Genomic DNA, 19,242 nt, shown 5'->3' with positions numbered 1-19,242 from the left:
GGGCTGGATCTACAAGTAAAAACAGCTTCCCCTGTTATGAGTTTCTTTGCTGCAGCTGTTTCGTAGTTCTTTCTGAAAGAAGTGGGACTTCATTTTCTCTTAATATTTTTGTAGCAGCATGCATAACAGTCAAGCTCTAATAAATAAGATCATTATGTTAATCAGAATACTATTAAATTCCTGATACATTTCAAACAATATGTATTCATTCCTCATTCCTTTGAGCATAGGAAGTTTCAGGAGAGCTGTCTTTTTCTTGCCAGCCAACTGCACAAATTCAAACTTGTTTTTCCTTCACTGGTTTACATTCACACTGCCAAACAGGTTTTATTTGGGGGGGGGGAGGTTTCTTCAGCCACATGTACACACGAGCAGAATGCTGATTTCAGCCCCTATATTTGCAGGTAAGTATGACTTACATTCTTGGCTACAGGAACATCAACTGGCCATCAGCGTTCATTTATCAAACACTTTTCTTTCTTAAGGTACACAAAAGCCTTGGAGGGAAGTTAATTTTGTGCATCTAAGAGGTAACAATATTTAAAAGAGCTATTTTTTGTCTGTGTGAAAATACAAAATATTATCTCTACCCTGGAAACCTAAGCACTATGATTTGTTGCAAAGGAAATGACCCAATTCTAGTCCAAATTTGAACACGCTGATTGAACAAGTGGCTTAAAGTGCTGTCGTGCCCCTTCCCAACATCCACAAAGAGACTGTTTGATTATTTTCCAGTTTGAAATTGTTGGGAGTAAGAAATGACAGATATGATGGCCCTTGTGAGCTTCTTATTTCTGTGAGGAACTGGGCTTCACGTGGTCCTAAGGCTTTCTTTCTCTCTGTCTGACTGTCTGTCTGCCAGCCATGGGAGTCTGACACGGCGCATAGTGGCTAGTTAAGGCAGCTAGCTGTGTGGAGGCCCCAGCAGGTCTCTCCCTTCCCCTTTAAGAAAGGCTCGCTATCTCAACATTTGAGAAGCACTGGCCTCAGAAATTATTGCACGGAAGAAAGTAAGAAGCTAGGAGACTGACCTCAAGTGCTCAGCCATTGCTGCAAATCCATCTGCACGGTATGTTGATTTACGCTGCTGCTGTTGTTTATCAGGACTCAGACCTCCTAATGGACATGTGTGGGATGTATATGTAAAGCAAACACTGTCAGGGCACTGCAGGCTAGTTGGATTTATGTCCCACTTCTCTTCAGAAGGGCTTTTATGGAGGAGCAAATGTTTACATTATTTTAGACTTGTCTTTGACTTTAATCCATTACACCCTCAGATATCAGTGGACAGTTCTGTCTAAGAACTGGATTAGAAACGACACTAAATAAAATGGAAACGCAATACAGTGGCATTATGGTTTTATTCACTTTTCTCAGTTTCCCCACAGAAATCTCTGTGTTAACATAACATGCAGTTTATATTGGTTTGGGACTTGAGTGTTTTGTCCCCAACACAGTATAAAAAGGTTTTCTATAATTATCCCAGTCTGATACCTGTTAAAAAGAGATATTCTAGGTTGCCAAGGCCCAATGATGACCTGAGACTCAGCGGTAGGGATTCAACTGAACAGTTGCACTAGTGGGAGCCAGTGGGACATGTTATGCTAGCACAACGGGACTTGTCCCTCTGTCCTCCTCCATGCCTCCTGAACACCCCCACCAATAGTCTTTGGCGGGTTGAGAGACCCACCCACCCCGAACAGCATGTGGGATGAGGAGAGGGAACAGTGTTCCATCTGGAAAGTAGAAATGTTTACTCTGACAGAACAATCAAAATAGAACAATGTGGAATTCCACCTATTAGGTGGTATGCAACTAAGCTTTTATTCAGAGTACAGTGGTACCTCGGTACCTTAATTCGTTCTGGAGGTCTGTTCTTAACCTGAAACTGTTCTTAACCCGAAGCACCACTTTAGTTAATGGGGCCTCCTGCTGCCGCTGCGCCGCCACTGCATGATTTCTATTCTCATCCTGAAGCAAAGTTCTTAACCCAAGGTAATATTTCTGGGTTTGCGGAGTCTGTAACCTGAAGCGTATGTAACCTGAGGTACCACTATAGTCCTATTGAAATTAATGGACATAGTCAGGTTCATTAATTTCAATAGGTAAAACTTAGTTGAGCCACCAAGGGACAGTACTATGCTCAGTAACCAAGCAGAGGGCCTTCTCGGTAGTGGCGCCCACACTGTGGAACGCCCTCCCATCAGATGTCAAGGAAATAAACAACTCTCTGACTTTTAGAAGGCAGCCCAGTTCAGGGAAGTTTGTAATGTTTGATGTTATATTGTGCTTTTAATTCTGTTGGCAGCCACCCAGAGTGGCTGGGGAATCCCAGCCAGATGGGCGGGGTATAAATAATAAATTGTTGTTGTTGTTGTTGTTGTTGTTAACTCAGTTCAAAGCAAAAGACGATTTTTCTAAAAACAGATGGTTTCAAATCCGTTACATTAACAAAGGAATATCGGAAGCTGCCATATACTGAATCAGACCATTGTCTATGCTGCCTGGCAGCAGCTCTCTAAGATTTGAGATGGGTATCTCACAGCCCTATCTGGAGAGATGCTAGGAACTGGAACTTGGACCTCCTGCACACAAATCTCTACAACTCAGGTACAGTGCTTTACCCAAATAGTCTGGATGCAGAAACACCAAACTGCTGCTTTGCTTATTTAAAATATTAGCAGCTTTTTATGGATGATAATTTCCTGATCTGTCCAGCAACACAAATATAGAACAAAAGAGAATATGAACAGGGGAGAAATTATTTCACATATCCTGGAGTTTTTTATGTAGTCTGTGAAAATTTTAATTCTTTTCCACGTTGACACATAAGGATAATTCCAGGTTTCTGGCTTATTGTAGTTTACCATCATGAATGAGGAACATGCTGCTGCATGCTGCCCCATTGCTCCTGTTCTACTCCCTTGTTATGAGTGGGATAAACAAGCTAATAAGCCTTGACTTCCTATTACACATAAATCCAGGTCCCCCTGAGTTGTTGGTCCCTAACTAGGTATGATTTGTAAGCCAGCAGCAATGCAGCTGATACATCAATGCAATATTCCCATTTCCTACAAAGAGAACTATATTGCTTGAGAGCAAGAACAGGTGATTATTAAATTATTGCTTTCTGTAGCTCAGTGCTATGCTTGTCATCAGTACTTACTTTACAACCCACATATACAAGGGGGCAACTTCCAAATGTTCTTTCAGCCATATTGTTTTTGGGCCAAGGAATGTCTAATTTAGTTTTGCTGTGTGCTTCTGGAAACTCAGGGTGAATTTGTACATCAGGCCCCAGTTCAACTCTTTATTTTATTATTGTTTAGAGTGACCTGAAACATGTTCCACATTCAGGGCTTTTAATGTGTGTTCTCTACTATTTCTTTAGCTTTTCACCTTGGACTTACTCTTTTTTTTCTGAGGCGTGTGTCAATGTGGAATAGGGGTAGTGGAGTTTTTGTTTTATCCTAAAATGATTTTGTAGACAGCGCTGTGGGTGAAAATATTTAAGATGTGATGTAGGATAATCTCTTGGTTTCTTGGCTGGAGTCTAGGACTTGCTAAGTTGCATTTTGTGTTGTTGTATAAGTTAGGAGTTGAGAGAGATAAAGAGAAGGTTTGACTACTGCCCTTCGTGAAAGAGTGATGTGAGGGACACTGGCATGATTTCTTTTATGCTTATCAGCATGGCTGTCAATCTGTCATCACATGAAAAAAACCCCAACACTTCCAGCTTGTGAGAAAGAACTACAGAATAGTTTGCTGGTTATTATGAACTACGGTCTCAGATGTTGACTTCCTTACATATACCATATTTTTCGCTCTATAACACGCACCCGACCATAACACGCACATAGTTTGTAGAGGAGGAAAATCCGTAGGCATGCCACCCGTAGGCATTCCCTCCATAACACACACAGACATTTCCCCTTACTTTCTAGGAGGAAAAAAGTGAGTGTTATGGTGCAAAAAATACAGTATATTATTGTTCAGTAGAAATACTGCATGTATGCATAGACTCATCAAGATAAGAAGAAAGAAACACAGATAGAGAATATATATCCATGACTGTTGTCTCTTATGATACCTAAGTGCAAACAAAATGTATGTATATATGTTCCCGGCTGCCGCTGGAAGTTCTCAAATCTGAGGACTTTCAAAGTGTGCAGAGGGAAAAGTTTTATATGGCTTATACTATGGACATTTTTATCTTTAGTAATAGCATAATAGAACGTCCTTCCTTAAAAAGGGATTTAATGGATAGATGAATGTATTTTATCTTGGTGTGAATCACCTAATCTGCATTATTGATCAGGAAATGTGGCTGCTGCATCTTATCCTTTAGTTTATCTCATTCCAAACAAGTGGTCTAATAAATTTATATTACAGTAGTGCACTATTTGTTTATTTTGTTGAAAGAATTAAACTTCCCTTCATCCAAATGTATCCCAGGTCACTGTAGAATAACAATAAACAGTTGGGGCAGAGTCAACTAAATAGGTGTGCCAGGAGAAGCCAGCACAAATGAGTCCCCCTAGCGCAATTTTGTTTCTTTCCCCCATTCTCCTTCTCCCACCCCACTCCCCAAATTGGCTTGGAGGGGGGGTTGAGGGAACCTCTAGAACAGCATTCTGGGTCGGGGGAGAGCATTCCATCTGGCAAACAGAAATGTTTTGTAATGATGGAATGATCATATTAGCGCAACATTCAATTCCACACAGTATAAATAACAACAGAAATAACAGTGAATTTTACTTGGAAGATTAAGAAGTTAATACTGGGAAAGGACTTTCTCAACAATATGCATGATGCAAATACCTTTCATGCAATCTATATTTTCTGAATGTATTAAACTGAGATGGGGGCAAATCAAGCAAGGCAAGGAAATGTAGTCATGGATTGCTGGAGAAGGGACTTCAGTGACTTATGTTTTTCATGTTGCTGCTGTTTATTTTGATCCCTACCTCCTGAAGTGTGCTTGTGTGGGATGTATGCTCAACACAAATGCTGCCTGTGTACTGTCTTCACTAATTGGTTTGGATTTATGACCCACTTCTCATAAAGTGCCCCAAGCAGCCATTGCTGCTGTTCTATAAAATAGCAGAGAGGAAATCCCTTTCTAAACAGCTTCCGTTGGACAGGATTTTCTTGTGGGGTAGGTATGATGCATTTAGACTGCTCTATAAAGAGTTTTATTGAATTATGACCCATTAACCTGGTTTTAATTAAAAATCTCTCTTCAAACATACTGAGCTTTGGAGATCAAAATTTTCCACTGCAGCACACACCAATAAGTGTGTGATTTGGTTGTTTGGGGACAAATTCTAACATGGCATTCATGGATGAACAGTGAACAGGAACACAAACTACAGTCATGCCATTTATGGCTGCAAATATATGCCTCAGTCTTGGGGCTGTGTGAATTTGGCTCTGTAAGCCCCATTGAGAACCACCACAGACTCCTTTCCACAGGTTGAAAACTGGACAAATCCATTTGCCTTTAGCTGATTTCTTCTTGCATCGCTGGAGTTAATTGCTCATTCTTTCAGCTGCTTAGTCAAAGTTCCTTAATCCCTGTTGATGAGGCTGCTGGAGGAGAATTGTCAAAGCCCCCTCTTGCCTTCTTTTTTTTTGTACAATAACCTTGAATAGATCAGGTGGAGCCTGCAATATGTCTACTAGTTTTCTTTTCTTATTGCACCTTCTTTGCTTGAGACAAATACCAGGCATTGACTTCAAAAGCAACAGTAAGGTATTCCAGGGTCCCCATGAAGAAGCCTTCAGGATCTTTTCTCTAAATCTGATGAACTATTTCATAGATTTGTGGATATTTAGTTGAATTGATTGTTTTAATGTGTTTAGTTGGGAAGAAGGGCAGTATCTAAATTCAATACATAGTTTTATTATTTTTATTATTTATATGTATGGTGGTGATGGTGCCCTTTTTAGTTTCATACTATTTAGCTGCCCTGGCAACATAAGCTCATGTTGAAGGTGTGGGACCTAAATCCTATAAAGAAGCAAATATTTTTTTCTGGAGATACCAATATTTGTGCATTGGTTTTGACTCTTATGGTCTTGACTCTCTTTCATCAACCTGTTCTAGATGAATCTTTAGTATCTTTCTTAGTCACATCAAGTCACATTGCTTGCCTGATCCGTTCTACATATCTCTGCTTTGGTTCACAGATTTGTGCAAAGGTTGCAAATAACCAAGAATGGAAATTGCAACATGTGAGTGTAAACAGAGCTGCATTCTGTAACATACCAGGAAAACCATGCACAGGGCTATGCAGATGGGAATTGGGGTCCTATATTACTATTATTGATGTCTTTTGGCAATATTTGGCATCTATATAGAAAAAAGACTTGTCCCTATAAGAGAAATTTGAAAACTAATGTACCGGTAATATTTCATTCTAGTTCAGTTCCTTAAGTCCATCAGCTTCAGTGGATCTACTCTGAGTATGACTTAGTTGAACATAACTCTTTTTAAAAAATAGAGCTTTATGAATGGTGGTTCTTCTAATGCTTTTAAATTGTGTCAGTATTGTGTATTGTTTGAATACCGCTGTGTTTCTTTTGAAGCAGATTTGAAATGTATTAAACTAAAGTTTCCAATTCTTGGTTATGGCAACCAAATGCAAAACATCTGGAAAATGTTTGTGCTTGGGCTTTGTTATACAGTGGTGCCCCGCAAGACGAATGCCTCGCAAGACGGAAAACCCGCTAGACGAAAGGGTTTTCCGTTTTTGAGCTGCTTCGCAAGACGATTTTCCCTATGGGCTTGCTTTGCAAGACGAAAACGTCTTGCGAGTGTTCCGATTTTCCCCCGCTTTCCCCCCTTTTTCTAAGCTGCTAAGCCGCTAATAGCCTTTTAGCCGCTAATCCGCTAAGCCTTTAATAGCCGCTAAACCTTTAATAGCCGCTAAACCGCTAATAGCACTAAGCCGCTAATAGGGTTGCTTCGCAAGACGAAAAAACCGCTAGACGAAGAGACTCGTGGAATGGATTAATTTCGTCTTGTGAGGCACCACTGTACCTCCATCAGGATTTCTCCAAATGTAGAACTGCTGAGTGTTCTTCTGTGTGTACATAGTAATCACTTTTAGTGCACAAACAGTGTATCAACTCTTAGATGGTCTGATTCTAAGGAATCCAAGAGGGAAGGTGATTGTATGTGAGGTATATAAGAACTATTTTCCTATCCAGCTGCAACTTAAAAACAGTCCTTAAGGGGTAGTGGTACATAGAGCTTATTATAGGTGTCAAGGTTATGATAATAGGGATGAACGGCCGTTGCTAAGTTTGAAGCAACCTGACAATCCAGGTGCATTGATGGATCCAAGAATACCTTAAGGCTGTATCCTTCAGTGAACAGAAACCAAGGTCTTATAAATGACAGGTGTTCACACTTCCAGCCAGTCGCATACCGTGCTAACCTTTGTTGTAGTCAAAAATTACATAGGTTCAGCATAAATCAGCTCCCTAGTCCTCAATTTTTCAATGTGTATTAATATATAAAAACATAGTAAAACATCAAACGTTAAAAACTTATTGAAACAAGGCTTCCTTCAAATGTCAAATGGACCAATGGCCACAGGCAAAGTGATCAAAAACCCCTGTTTGCCATGCTGGAGTTGGTTTGGATGGAATGGAGGTATGCCTCTGCTCAGCCCTGCCAGCCTCCAGTGTCAAGAAGTGCCTTAGTGTTCCCATCCAAATGGCAGGTGGGCAGAATCTGCCATTGATGGCATCCCTTCTGCAGGTAGCCAGCAAATCCCTCGAAACAGGGTGCAGAAGGAGAGGGCCAGCACTTTGGGTAAGAAATGTTTGAAGAGGCTAGCCACATAACATGCCAACAAACCACTCCAGATCCTCAGTGTGGTGTAGTGGTTAAGAGCGATAGACTCGTAATCTGGTGAACTGGGTTTGCGTCTCCGCGCCTCCACATGCAGCTGCTGGGTGACCTTGGGCCAGTCACACTTCTTTGAAGTCTCTCAGCCCCACTCACCTCACAGGGTGTTTGTTGTGAGGCACTAAGGAAAAGGAGAATGTTAGCCGCTTTGAGACTCCTTTGGGTAGTGATAAAGCGGGATATCAAATCCAAACTCTTCTTCTCAAATTACATTATTATCCTTCCATGATGGGAAAGGCTGAGCTGTCAAAAAAATAAGGAATTGTTGGTTTTCTTATTTACAGCAGCAAGACTAACAATAGCAAAGTGTTGGAAATCTGTGGCTCATTGAATGTATAAACACTCTACAAATATGGGGGTGGGGAAATAAGCGCGGGGGGCATGCACACGTTGGTGTGTACATGTGTGGTGGGGATTGTATTTGTCATTTGTGTATGCTGTAAAAAATAAATATTTAAAGAAAATATCATGAAAGCTTGACACAGAGTTTTGAAACTTGCACAGAACAATAGCTAGGCAGCCTCACCACTGCTACAGGGACCATCTTGACACAGAGTCAGGATGCCTGCACTTCTGCAATGAAGTGACCAGTACAGTAGCAGAATTCCTAGAGCATTGTATACTTCCAAGTGAGGTTAAGCATTCTATATTAAATCTGTCTGGTGATTTATCTTTTAAAGGCAAAAATGTTTATATAGAAAGTTTGTTGGGTATGGCTTGGGTTTAGTGATGTTAAACAGTACCCAAGGCTGCCCTATTTGGGCACATATTTAATTGCTAGGAACATGAATACTGCATTTGGGTGAATATTGTTACCTATACCCTGTTCTCAGGGAATCTGGTGGAAGGCCACACACTTTGCATGCAAAGGGTTCCAGATTCAACCCTTGACATCCCCAGGGATATCTGTCTGAAACCTCAAGGAGTTTCTGCCAGTCCTTGTAGACAATACTGAGCTAGATGGACTAATGGCTTGAATCTGTATATATAAGACACCTTCCTTCCTATGATCGTAATAAGAACTAGCAGTTGAATGGTTGAATTCCAAGTTCAATATTTTCCCTTTTGCTCTGCTTTGGTACTGGCACAGCAGATTAAACCCCTGCATGGTACAGAAGATGTGAGCAAACAGGGGAAAGTAAAGTTTCTTGAATTGATGCAAAAGCCAATGGAGTTGTTTTCCTCACTGGCTCTTTTCCTGTTTTCTTGAAGCAGCTGAAAAAACAATGTTTCTCCATCTACAATAAGAAGGGATATTCTGGCATAAGGATTGCCTGTCCCAGACATTTGGCACAATCGGAGGAAAGATTTGTTTTGCTTAGCAGTGGTTTTATTAGTTCATGAATCTAATTGAACATTCTAAGATAATCACATCCCTTGTTGAATGACATTGCTGATTCGGTGCATTTCTTCTCACTTTTCAGCTATGCTCTGCCATGCAAATGTAGTTACAAACTGGATAATTAGAGAGTTGGGCTTAAAAGTAAAGAGTAACTAACTGAACAAAGTTCTATGCACCACTTTGGGAAAGGGACTTATGAATGTTCTTAATAATAATAATGTTAGTTGTGGTTTTAAAATCTCATAGCAGATTAAAAATTCTAATAGTATTCAGAACTGGGTAGTTAATTTTGTGAAATTTAAGGATAAGGTTTTGTTCTTTTTGATCTCTACAGTCATACATATGGGTTCTAAGCACAGGGCAACTTTTTGAACCATTGCCATAAAACTTTGCAGGATAGTTTGCCATAGGGACCAAGATCTCCTGCTCAAAGAGATGGGGTTTCACCCTCCCATTCACTTCATTTATGACTAATGCAGCACAAGGAAAATGCTTGGAACGTTCTCCTTGCTAAAGCAAAAAGAACTGTGCCTGTGTTTCTTTTATCTCTTTATATATCACTCTTGCTCTTGTTTCCTTTCCACTCACTATTCTTTTTTCTTTTATGTTTTTCTTTTATTTTCTGTTCTGCATTCTCTTCTCACCTGCCTGGGCATCATTTAAGGACTGTCAGGACTAAAGTTCCCCATATCATCCCAAGGCAGTTGGCAGGGAGCACTATGAAATGGAGATGGTTGGTGTTTCTGCCATATGCCATATCTGAATACTTCAATAGCATAACATAATATTGTGGTTGAGTCTATTGATGTGTTGTTCCACTGAGGAGCCATGCAAGACAAAGGGGCTTTTTATTATGCTTGTTTCAATAATGCCATGTGTCTGCTGTTTGAAATTTGTGTTTTATACAGATTGTTCTTTATTTTATTCCAATTTTTACCAGTAAGTAAAGAACGGAACTTCCCCTTACAATTTTGCTGCTTGAAGCCTCATGAGCAGAGTACATGGCAACCCCAGTGACTTGGGGTGAAGATTATTGCATCATTCAATGAGGTTAAATGCAGGAAAGGGAATTCTGGGGGTTGCATGATGGCTACAAGTGACATGCTCCTTCCTTCTCCAGCAGCTTTTCTTTGCATGAAGAACAATAACTTATGCTGAGGAAGGGAAAGTGCTTGCATTGCAGATTTCCACCGTGCAACAGGTCACCAAGTTTATATCACATCCTGAGATGGCTTTGCTAGCATAACATTACTCAAAGCAAAACATTGACAATGGTTACTAAACCTGCATTTTTGCTCTGTTTGTCTTGTACCCTCATACCTCAGTAGCTAGGGAAGATACATGTAGGCCAACAGATGTTATAAATAAGCAAGAATAAGAGGTTGTTTGTAAGGATCTCTACAGATGTACTTCTAAGCGGTGCCCAGCACATTTTCTTCTATTGTAGAATGATCCTTCACATTGCAGACAACAGGCAATCTTACTAGGAATTAAAATGCTGACCCCAGTTGTTTGTCTGCACACCCACCCACACACCCACACACACACCCCAAGTCTTCAGGTAGACTGTGTTTTATTTTTGTAAAGTTTATAATGAATTGAATTCATTATTCATCTCTGCTTTAAAAAAGGGAAAGTCAGTTTTAAAAGAGCTTCAGTGTTGCGCTAGGTGTCATTATAAACTATGTGAATCAGCACTAAGAATTCTGTTGAAAGTGGGCAAAAATGGAGCTCAATCTTGGACAGGAATTGTGTCTTTATACAGTGCACTGAGAACTCTTTTGCAATGGTTCAGCTACTTACTGTACATCTGTGTGACTCTAAAATGGTCTGATACAGAGCGAAGGATGAAGTGCCCTCCTCTTTGATGGCTTTTTAATTAGAACAATTAATCCAACACTATTATTATTTATTAAATATGGATACTGCCCTATACCTGCAGGTCTCAGGGCAGTTCACATGATAAAATCACAATATAAACCACAAAATACATAATCAATATAAAAACAAGAACAACCCAATAACCACCCCCCATCATGCCATCTGTGCTGATCTCTTTGCCTTTTGTTTTGCCACTTAATGAGGATATGTCCATTTGTTATCATCAGTATAAGACAGAGCTGAGCTTGTTAGATTTATATAGAGCACAATTATGAGATCCTTTATTTTCAAGTTCAAGTTCAAGTTTACAAAGGTTTTTATTTTGTTATATTCCACTGGGCTTTAACTGTCCATCTTCTGGAGCAGGCTGTCTGTTGACTAATTCCATGTAGAGTCACTAACCAAATAAAAAAGGGAGAAAGTAGCTAACCTTTCGGGATTTCTTTAGTGCTCACCCCTGCCCATCCAGTATATAAACAGTATAACATCAGTTGTCCAATGGCCCTAAAATGCACATGAAAAAATACCATTATGAAGATTTCTTCCTTCCTTAGTACTTCCTTTTGTAGCAGCTTGCCCATATGGTACTTGTCACTGCATAAAACTCTACGGAAGGAGTTTCAGAACAGCTGAACACCTTCACTTGCACTTTAGGGCCAAGGGACCTTTTGGTTTGTGGACTGCAACTTCCAAAAACAAGCCACTGCTTTGCATGGTAGTGATAAAGATACGTTTCTCACATCTGAACTGTGTTATTTAACGGACAACAAGAAATGGCAGATTTTATCATAGCTCAAAGTAGAGCAGGGTTATAAGGTATATTGCTGGAGAACTTTAATTGTGGAACAGAAGAGTGGCCCTGACAGTGCTGTTCACAGGCCGTTTGGGTATTTTTGAAACGTCTCTGTCCATGCATACTTAAAAATGAAGAAAGTAGTAAAGTCTGGTGTATTTTCCGGGCATTGGTGAAATGGGTATGACATCACTTTAATTGAAACGGAGCTCTGAAAAGAACCAGAATGTGCTTTGGATCAGCAGCCTTGTTAAATGGTGCCCTTAGGGCTACAAAGTTGGAAATGCCGCTGTGAAAACCACAGACTGGGAAATTGCTTTCCAGTTCCTTTCCCTTTTTTTCCTGAGGCAGAAATGAGTGAGGAAATCTGCTTCAGATTTGGGCTGCAGACATGTTTTTGCAGGAATGGCAGCAGCAAGTCACATGAACTACCAGTAACCATTCCGTGTGCAAATCATAATATAGGGGGCTGGTTGTATGGGCTTGGGTTGACCTGAAAAATTGAATATTTTATAGCAAGTACTCTTAAGAAACCAAAGCCATCATGGGTACAAGGGTTGACTTAGCTCCTTTCTTAATGTGCAAATTTCTATGTGGGGTCTCATTGTTCTTGCATAGTCCATCTTCTCTCCTTCTGTGCTGGAACACACAGATGTTTGGAGCATTTCTTGTTGTCTGTTGAAACATATACAACAGAGTGGAAGGGCATATTCAAATGGTATGGTATTTTGGAAAATATGACTTAAATGTGAATAAAAATATGAATATTTTGAATCTAAAGGGCTAAAGGCACATTTTTTGCAAATAAAAGTGGTATACGTCTGTAATATTTGCAGAGCTGCTGTTACAAAATAGCCTAGACTTTTGATGGTTGCTGTTGTTAACCTTTCTCTGTGAACTGGAATTGTAATCAGTAGCAGCATAAAATAGGATTTTTTTGTTGGTTTTTGTCTTTGTTTCTGCAGCTTCTGGTTGCAAAGTCCCCGATTGCGCCATTCACATCTTTCCTGTACAGAATTGAAAATTCAGGATTCGTTCTCCAAGGTAAGACTATGAGTCAGTTTTGCATACTGAAATGCCAGAAGTCTTACATTTGTTCTTGCATCACCTGCACATCAAGTACATTTTCTATTGAGAGACTTTTTCTCTTCAGCTAGGCAGAAATAAACAATATGGCATCTTCTTGGCATAATATTTTGACCAGATCATTATATTTGTTCCTGATCATTATACTTATATATGTTTGAATAAATGTGGAATCTTCGTCTAATGGTCTTGCCTTGTATATGTGGTGACAGCCTGCTAATATTGCTACACCTATTGTTATTGCAGTCAGTTATTGCAGGAAACCAACCAAGAGGCTGCATGTTAATCTTCAGTGGTGTGGTTCAGAAGGTTATATAGGTTTTATATTGGGCTTAGTCAACTCCAATTGGTTTCAGTGGGTCTACTCTAAGTACTACTAAATCCAACCTGTTGTGTTAACAAAAAATGATGATGGGGGGGGGTGCCAGTCCAAAATCTATCCCTGATGCCACTGCACATAGAGGTTAATGGGAGAAAAGTAACTTCCAGACAGGGCCATATTAGGGTTCTTTGAGCCAGCTAAGAAGATTGCGAGAAGCGGCATAAAAGGGAAAACTTTCCCCCACCCCCACCCCTAAAAGGAAGCTTCTTGAAAGGTGTCAGGTAAAAAGGATGATATCTACGCTGGTGGCAGAAGAACATTTTTGTGCTAATGAATGGGCTGTATTCCACGGTCTGACAGCAGAGGCAACATTTCCATTCATTCATTATTGTGTATTATTGTGTGAGGCAGTCAGTGTCAGGAGGAGAACACATTCAAAGTATGTGACAAGGGAACAAGTGGATGAGTGTGGGAACTAGTGAAGAACAACAGCTGTCTGAAAAATGAAGCTTAAGGGGAGAGGGGAGGGGAGATCCCATCACAGCTCTGTTAACCAGGAGGCCACAAACAAACCAATACTAGAAAACATACCTGAATCCTCTTTAGTTGTGGGTGACAGGAAGGAGGCACACACAAAACATAGTAAAGAAATTTGATTTAGTGGCTCTGCAGGCAATTCCTCTTGCCATCCCTAGGGGATTTGGAGGTGGGGATAGAGTTAAAACTGCAAGTTGCTTTCTCTCCCTTTTGTTCCTTGGGCCTGGTGGTTAATAAAAAACGGCAGGAGAGGATGGCTAGTTAGAGATTTCACTGGCTGCTATTTGATGCAGTTTAAGGAGCTACTCTGCTATTGTTTGTAGTTAAAATGGAAAGCGGAACTGTTCTCCATTTGCAAAAGTCTCCAGCGTCCTAGGGAAAAGAAGGCTGGGAGTAAAAAAGCTATTAACATGGTAATGCTGCCTCATTCGGAGGAGTGCATCAAAATCCCCTTTGTTGATGTAAATTGCTGCTCTATTGCCTGGTCTCTTTCGATCTCATGGTCTCGGTACAAGTACTGAAAATTGTTTGGTGAGACTTGGGTGGAGGGGAAACTGCACCTCTTATATCATTTTAGGGGATCGCCAAGCTGCCCAAGAGCACTGCAGTGGGAGACTTCTGTGCCTTTGTAAACTTGAAGTGCTCAGTGGTGAAAAGAATCCAATTATTCAGTGGCTCTTTTATTGCCGCTTTCACTCTTGAGAAATGCTGCTCAACAATTTGAAGACAAGGATGGCTGGTCAAAGGGTTGAGTTAGATTTTGAACTACGTTTCAAGTATATTGTGAGAACAAGGGAAAAGATAAGTAAGCCCTAGTGAGTCTTACTCAAAGTCTCTGATGCTTGAGAATCCTGGGTTTGAAATTCTAATTTTGTAAGTATTGTTATTTATATAAAGGGACGAATCAAAAGCCTGGATTTGCACATTGCTGATTATATCCTCAAATGTGGATCTAAATGTGTCACCCAAAATCTGCAGTAGTACACAAATTCTGGTTTAAACCACATCTTTAAGATCCAGAAAATACTTTAAAATACTAATAGAGTTTCATATTTATATTCCTCTCCAGTGACTCCAGTGTAATGAGGCCAGATGTTCAGGTTTAAACGTTATTTTTCTGTCAGAGCCGCAAGCCGTGCCCTTTAAGACTGAGTAATCTCTTTGAAATCTAGTTCTAGTTCATATGTACATTTTTCAGCAGTCAGGTTCATTCACCAGTCAGTTGCTTGTTTTGTTGGTGGTGTATGAGTAAGGAGTAGTTCACTTTCACCCCCAGTTACTATATCCTGCCGGTAGAGGAAAAGGAAGGAGATGTGTTTGTGTCAGGAAAGGAAATAGCCATGAGTCAGACAAACAGCTTGTAATAGGTGAAATTGAGAGTACAGAAGTTACTTTCATATAAACACCTTTGTATCTTCATTTACTAGTAGAGTTATTGTTGAAGCAGACTGATTTTCATACCAGTTGTTGAAAATGGCGACATTTGTGAAAGCATGTACCAGTTCAGATATCAATGAAAATAGAACTGAACTCAGGGAGTAGTAGATTTCTTGGGGCGCTTGATTGTTATACTAACTTCCAGAGAGAGGATTTTTATTTTATTTTACTTACCAGTGATCTAAAATGTATGCATCTGTGCTGTGTTACTTTTTAAACTTTCTTCCTTCAAAGGATATTCTACATTGATGTCTACATGTTTCAAAAGATTGAGGGCATTAGGCACGCACATCATGCTGGATGCCGGCCAGGAGTCCTGCGGCCTCACTTTTGGCCCCTGGAAACTGAGAGCCTGCTCAGAACATAATCGGTGCACATTCCCCTACAGTTGCACACTGCAAGGGAAGATCTATAGTGCTGGACAAGCTGTTTTTCAGGGAGGTTTATCTGCCCATTACTGAGCTTCTAATTGACAGGCTGCTGGCAGGCTTCCAAGGAACCCCGGAGTTCCCCACAATACAGATTGGAAACCCTTGCATCAGTGTGTGGAGAAATGAGGCATCTTCTGCATTTCAGTCTGACCATTTTTTGTGAAGTGCTCTTTATGCTAAGGGTGTTATTCAGCAGTATTATTTTTATATTATTATCCTAAGAGTACTGTAGAGTTCAGTAAACCTTTTAGACTTAGGAGCCCTCTTTAATGCCATTGTACAACGTGGGGCCTGTTTTTAATTTGTGACTAGATTTGTCTGCCCATTTTCTGTCCCTTAATTTTGTCTTTTGCCTTTTCTCACGTTCACTTTTTCATCATTTATTCTTCCCTATCTCTTCATCTCTTACTTTTTCCATCTCTCATTAACAAAATGTAAATAGTGCTGATGGTGGTAGTATGACCCTTTATGAAATGGTTTTCTCCCAGGTGTTCCAAAGTATCCTTTCTTGCCGGGGTACATGGCAGTTGCAATTCTCTATTCCTCCCTATCCAGTGCATAGGGCTAGGAAGCATGGGAAATAAAAATTCCCATGCACCCTGATAAGAGATGATGTTTTGGGGTATACGTACTTATTTGTGTCCAAGCCTTAAGGATAAAGTCTACAAGGCTTCTCTTGTCACCAGTGAGCCCTCCCCGCTACTAGTCCTCCCCCCACTTGCAAGGGTGAGCTTGTCAGCAGGAAGGACTGGTGGTAAAATGCCCATGTCTTAAAAAAAGTCATTGGATAAAGCTTGGAAAGACTACAGCTTTTTTCTAAAAATCCTCCTAGGAAGTTCAAAAAGCACAATGAAATCTGAACTAATTGCAACATTAACTCACCATACTAGTAACAGAGAAAGGGATACAGATAGGATTGTATAAGAAGTTGCCGTTTCTGGGGTCTCTCTGAACCAGAGGAGAGTGTTAGCCAACATCTGAACTGTAGCACAGGAATGAAAATGGATCAGGGATCTTTGTAAGGCAATGGTTAGAGCATACAACTTAAAATGATTCAAGTCACTGAATTCCATTGTGTCTGCCCAGTCAAACCAATTTATGCATTTCACTAGTCGAAACAGATGCAAGAGGTACAGCAACCACCACCACAAAATCAGAAAGCAGTGCTTGCAGCCCCCCAAGGTGGATTGTTACCGCAGCAAGTTATTTCCATGCTTACATTGTTCTGCAGGCACCCTCTTTTGCCTCATAAGTATCCTCCTGCATGTTATTAAGAGGTGTGGCTAAGGAAAATGTCACTAAACTTTTGCCCTGGCAAAAACCACAGTCTAGAATTTATTCAATCTATAGGGCTTCCTTGCTCTCCTTTACAGTCTAGGATTGCTTTCAAGGGAATGTATCTGGCAGATGAAATCAAGATGTGCTTAAGTGGCTTGCTGGACCAGACCCAAGCACCAAAATTTAATTAAATACCTAGTTTTACAAACTAATCTAATACGAAAAGGAATGTTTGCATGATTTCTCTTTTGTTTGGAGGTGAACTGAGTTTTGTAAATCTTTTATTTTTTTGTGTTGAAATGTGTTTGTTTGATAAAGGAGAACCTTTTGTTGAATGGCTAAGCAGGTTGTACAAAAGCTGAAAGTGTTTCTCTGCTTCTCGTCCAAGTCCTGGACAGTAATCGCTACTCAGAAAGAGCTCTGTAAAAGCCCCCCAAGGCAGGTTTTCTTTTTTCTTTTATATATATATATATAAAGGATTCAGAGAACTAAGTAGACTCAGCTAGCCCACAAGGGAAATTCGTGAACCTTGGGAGTAAGGAAACTATGCAGTCCTTGCTGTCTGAATAAGCTTAGGAAAGCTCTCTAACCAAACTGAGCTCAGTTGCGCTGTCAGGGCAGCACTTCAGGGCAAACATCCAGAGTCCCATGCAACAAAAGGAGCCCCAAATGCACCAGTTAGCTTACCACATTTTGAAGTAATTGAAATAATACACATTTCCAATCTAGGGAGAGGGGCCCCCTTAAGTCCATTAAGTTCCAAGTCTAGAATTACCTAACTGCACCATTGACTGAGCTAAAGCTTAGGTAGCGTCTGTTGCATATACAGTGTATTCCAGCTTTTCCACATATACAATTACACATTGCTGAAAGCTGTGCTTCATGTACTGTATTTGTTTACTCTGCCCTAGTTTATCCTGCACTGATTTTAAAAGCTGAGGATGTTCTTTTAACTATAGATATACACACACACTATAGAGCACTGTACCCACTCATTTTTTAATTTACTGGCAAGGGGGCATGGTGATGGTAACAACAGCAGAAAGTGGGAAGAGGGCATTTTTCTCCTTCCTCCCCTCCTCTTGTTTGTCAGGCATCAAGACTTGATAGAGCCCTGATAAAGTTCAAGCCCTGGGTTGCTCTTTAAGTCCCAGTGTCTGACAGAAAGGGAGAAGGAGAAGAAGGGGAAAGGTCTCTGCTTACCACTAGGGAATAGGAGATAAATTAGATTTTGTTTGTATTTTTATGAAAAGCTACCTGATTCACAGTTATTGAATCAGCATGTGAACCAAAACACAGTTGTGCTATAAAAAAATAATAATCCTAATTCTTTGAATTTTGCAATGCACGTCTAAAACCAAAGTGTGTAGGGGAAATTCTGCATTACACAGTAGTGCAAGCAACATTAAAAAAAACACTTGAGGGAATTGCTTGCAATAATGTGTCTTAGTCAAAGTTGCTTGCAAAAAGTTGTGCTAAAATGCTTACACATTTTCATGAGGATTTTTCTTTTTTTAAAAAAATATATATATAGATTGCAGAAATGAATTTAAGATTTGATAACTGAGAAGAACCAAAATTTACAATTTTGTCCAACAAAACTTTGCACTGCTAACCATTGTTATTCCACGCTAGTAAGTAAATGAAAGATGGGACAGTTGCAGGAAGTAGAGCCAGATACTGTGACAGGTAGAGGCAGCTAATTCTAACTTTGCTCCCGTCCATTTCACGGCTGAGTTCGACAAGGACAGCACTGAGATTGTGGAGGAAAATGCTGACAGTTCCACCCTTTGGACAGGTTGTAATTAAGAAATCAGACAAGTTGGGGCTGGCTGAGGGGAGACTGAGCTTGGTGGGACAGTGCCCCACTTGCTCTGATGAACCCTCACCCAACTGCATATTTTCCTTCCCTTTGGAATAGCTCTTGTGTCAGTTCAGCCTACGGCTTTTGCAGTCTTCCTTCTAATGTCCAGATGATGGACAAAAAAACTAGATGCAATTTCAAGGGATCCTCAAAAGCACACCTAAAAACTAGATGTGTGTTTGACAATAAGCAAAGTGAAAACGAAACTTTAAAAGCTGTTTGATTCACTGTCACTTTTCTTTTTTCCATTTCAAAAGATGTTTGCAAACACCTTGAACCACTGGGAACTAGCCTCATCTGGTCCATTAAAGTAAAAGCAAAAAAGAAGAATTATAGTTTGTATAGTTCAC

The 19,242-nt window shown here is 40.2% G+C and overlaps 2 protein-coding genes across 18 annotated transcripts in view; one reads left to right on the top strand and one right to left on the bottom strand.

Annotated features, from left to right (window-relative positions):
- Window positions 1-19,242, top strand: part of RAD51B (RAD51 paralog B) — a 400,405-nt gene that overhangs the window by 182,797 nt on the left and 198,366 nt on the right. For 16 of the 17 annotated variants that reach the window (XR_014220569.1, XR_014220570.1, XR_014220571.1 and 13 more), the window contains one exon: window positions 12,903-12,981. The exons of the other annotated variant lie outside the window; for it this stretch is intronic. Coding sequence is in view for 10 of the 16 variants with exons in the window: in XM_082225644.1 (XP_082081770.1) it covers window positions 12,903-12,981 (79 nt within the window). In the remaining 6 variants the exon portion in view is untranslated. The remainder of the gene's footprint in view (window positions 1-12,902; window positions 12,982-19,242) is intronic. 17 annotated transcript variants of the gene reach the window in all.
- The window catches only part of LOC309534852 (uncharacterized protein), a 250,741-nt gene that overhangs the window by 37,487 nt on the left and 194,012 nt on the right, over window positions 1-19,242 (bottom strand). The gene's annotated exons all lie outside the window — the stretch shown is intronic.

The sequence above is a fragment of the Podarcis vaucheri genome (genome assembly GCF_965113315.1).
Source record: "Podarcis vaucheri genome assembly, chromosome: 1".
NCBI lineage: Eukaryota > Metazoa > Chordata > Lepidosauria > Squamata > Lacertidae > Podarcis > Podarcis vaucheri.
This window is presented reverse-complemented; position numbering and strand designations above follow the sequence as displayed.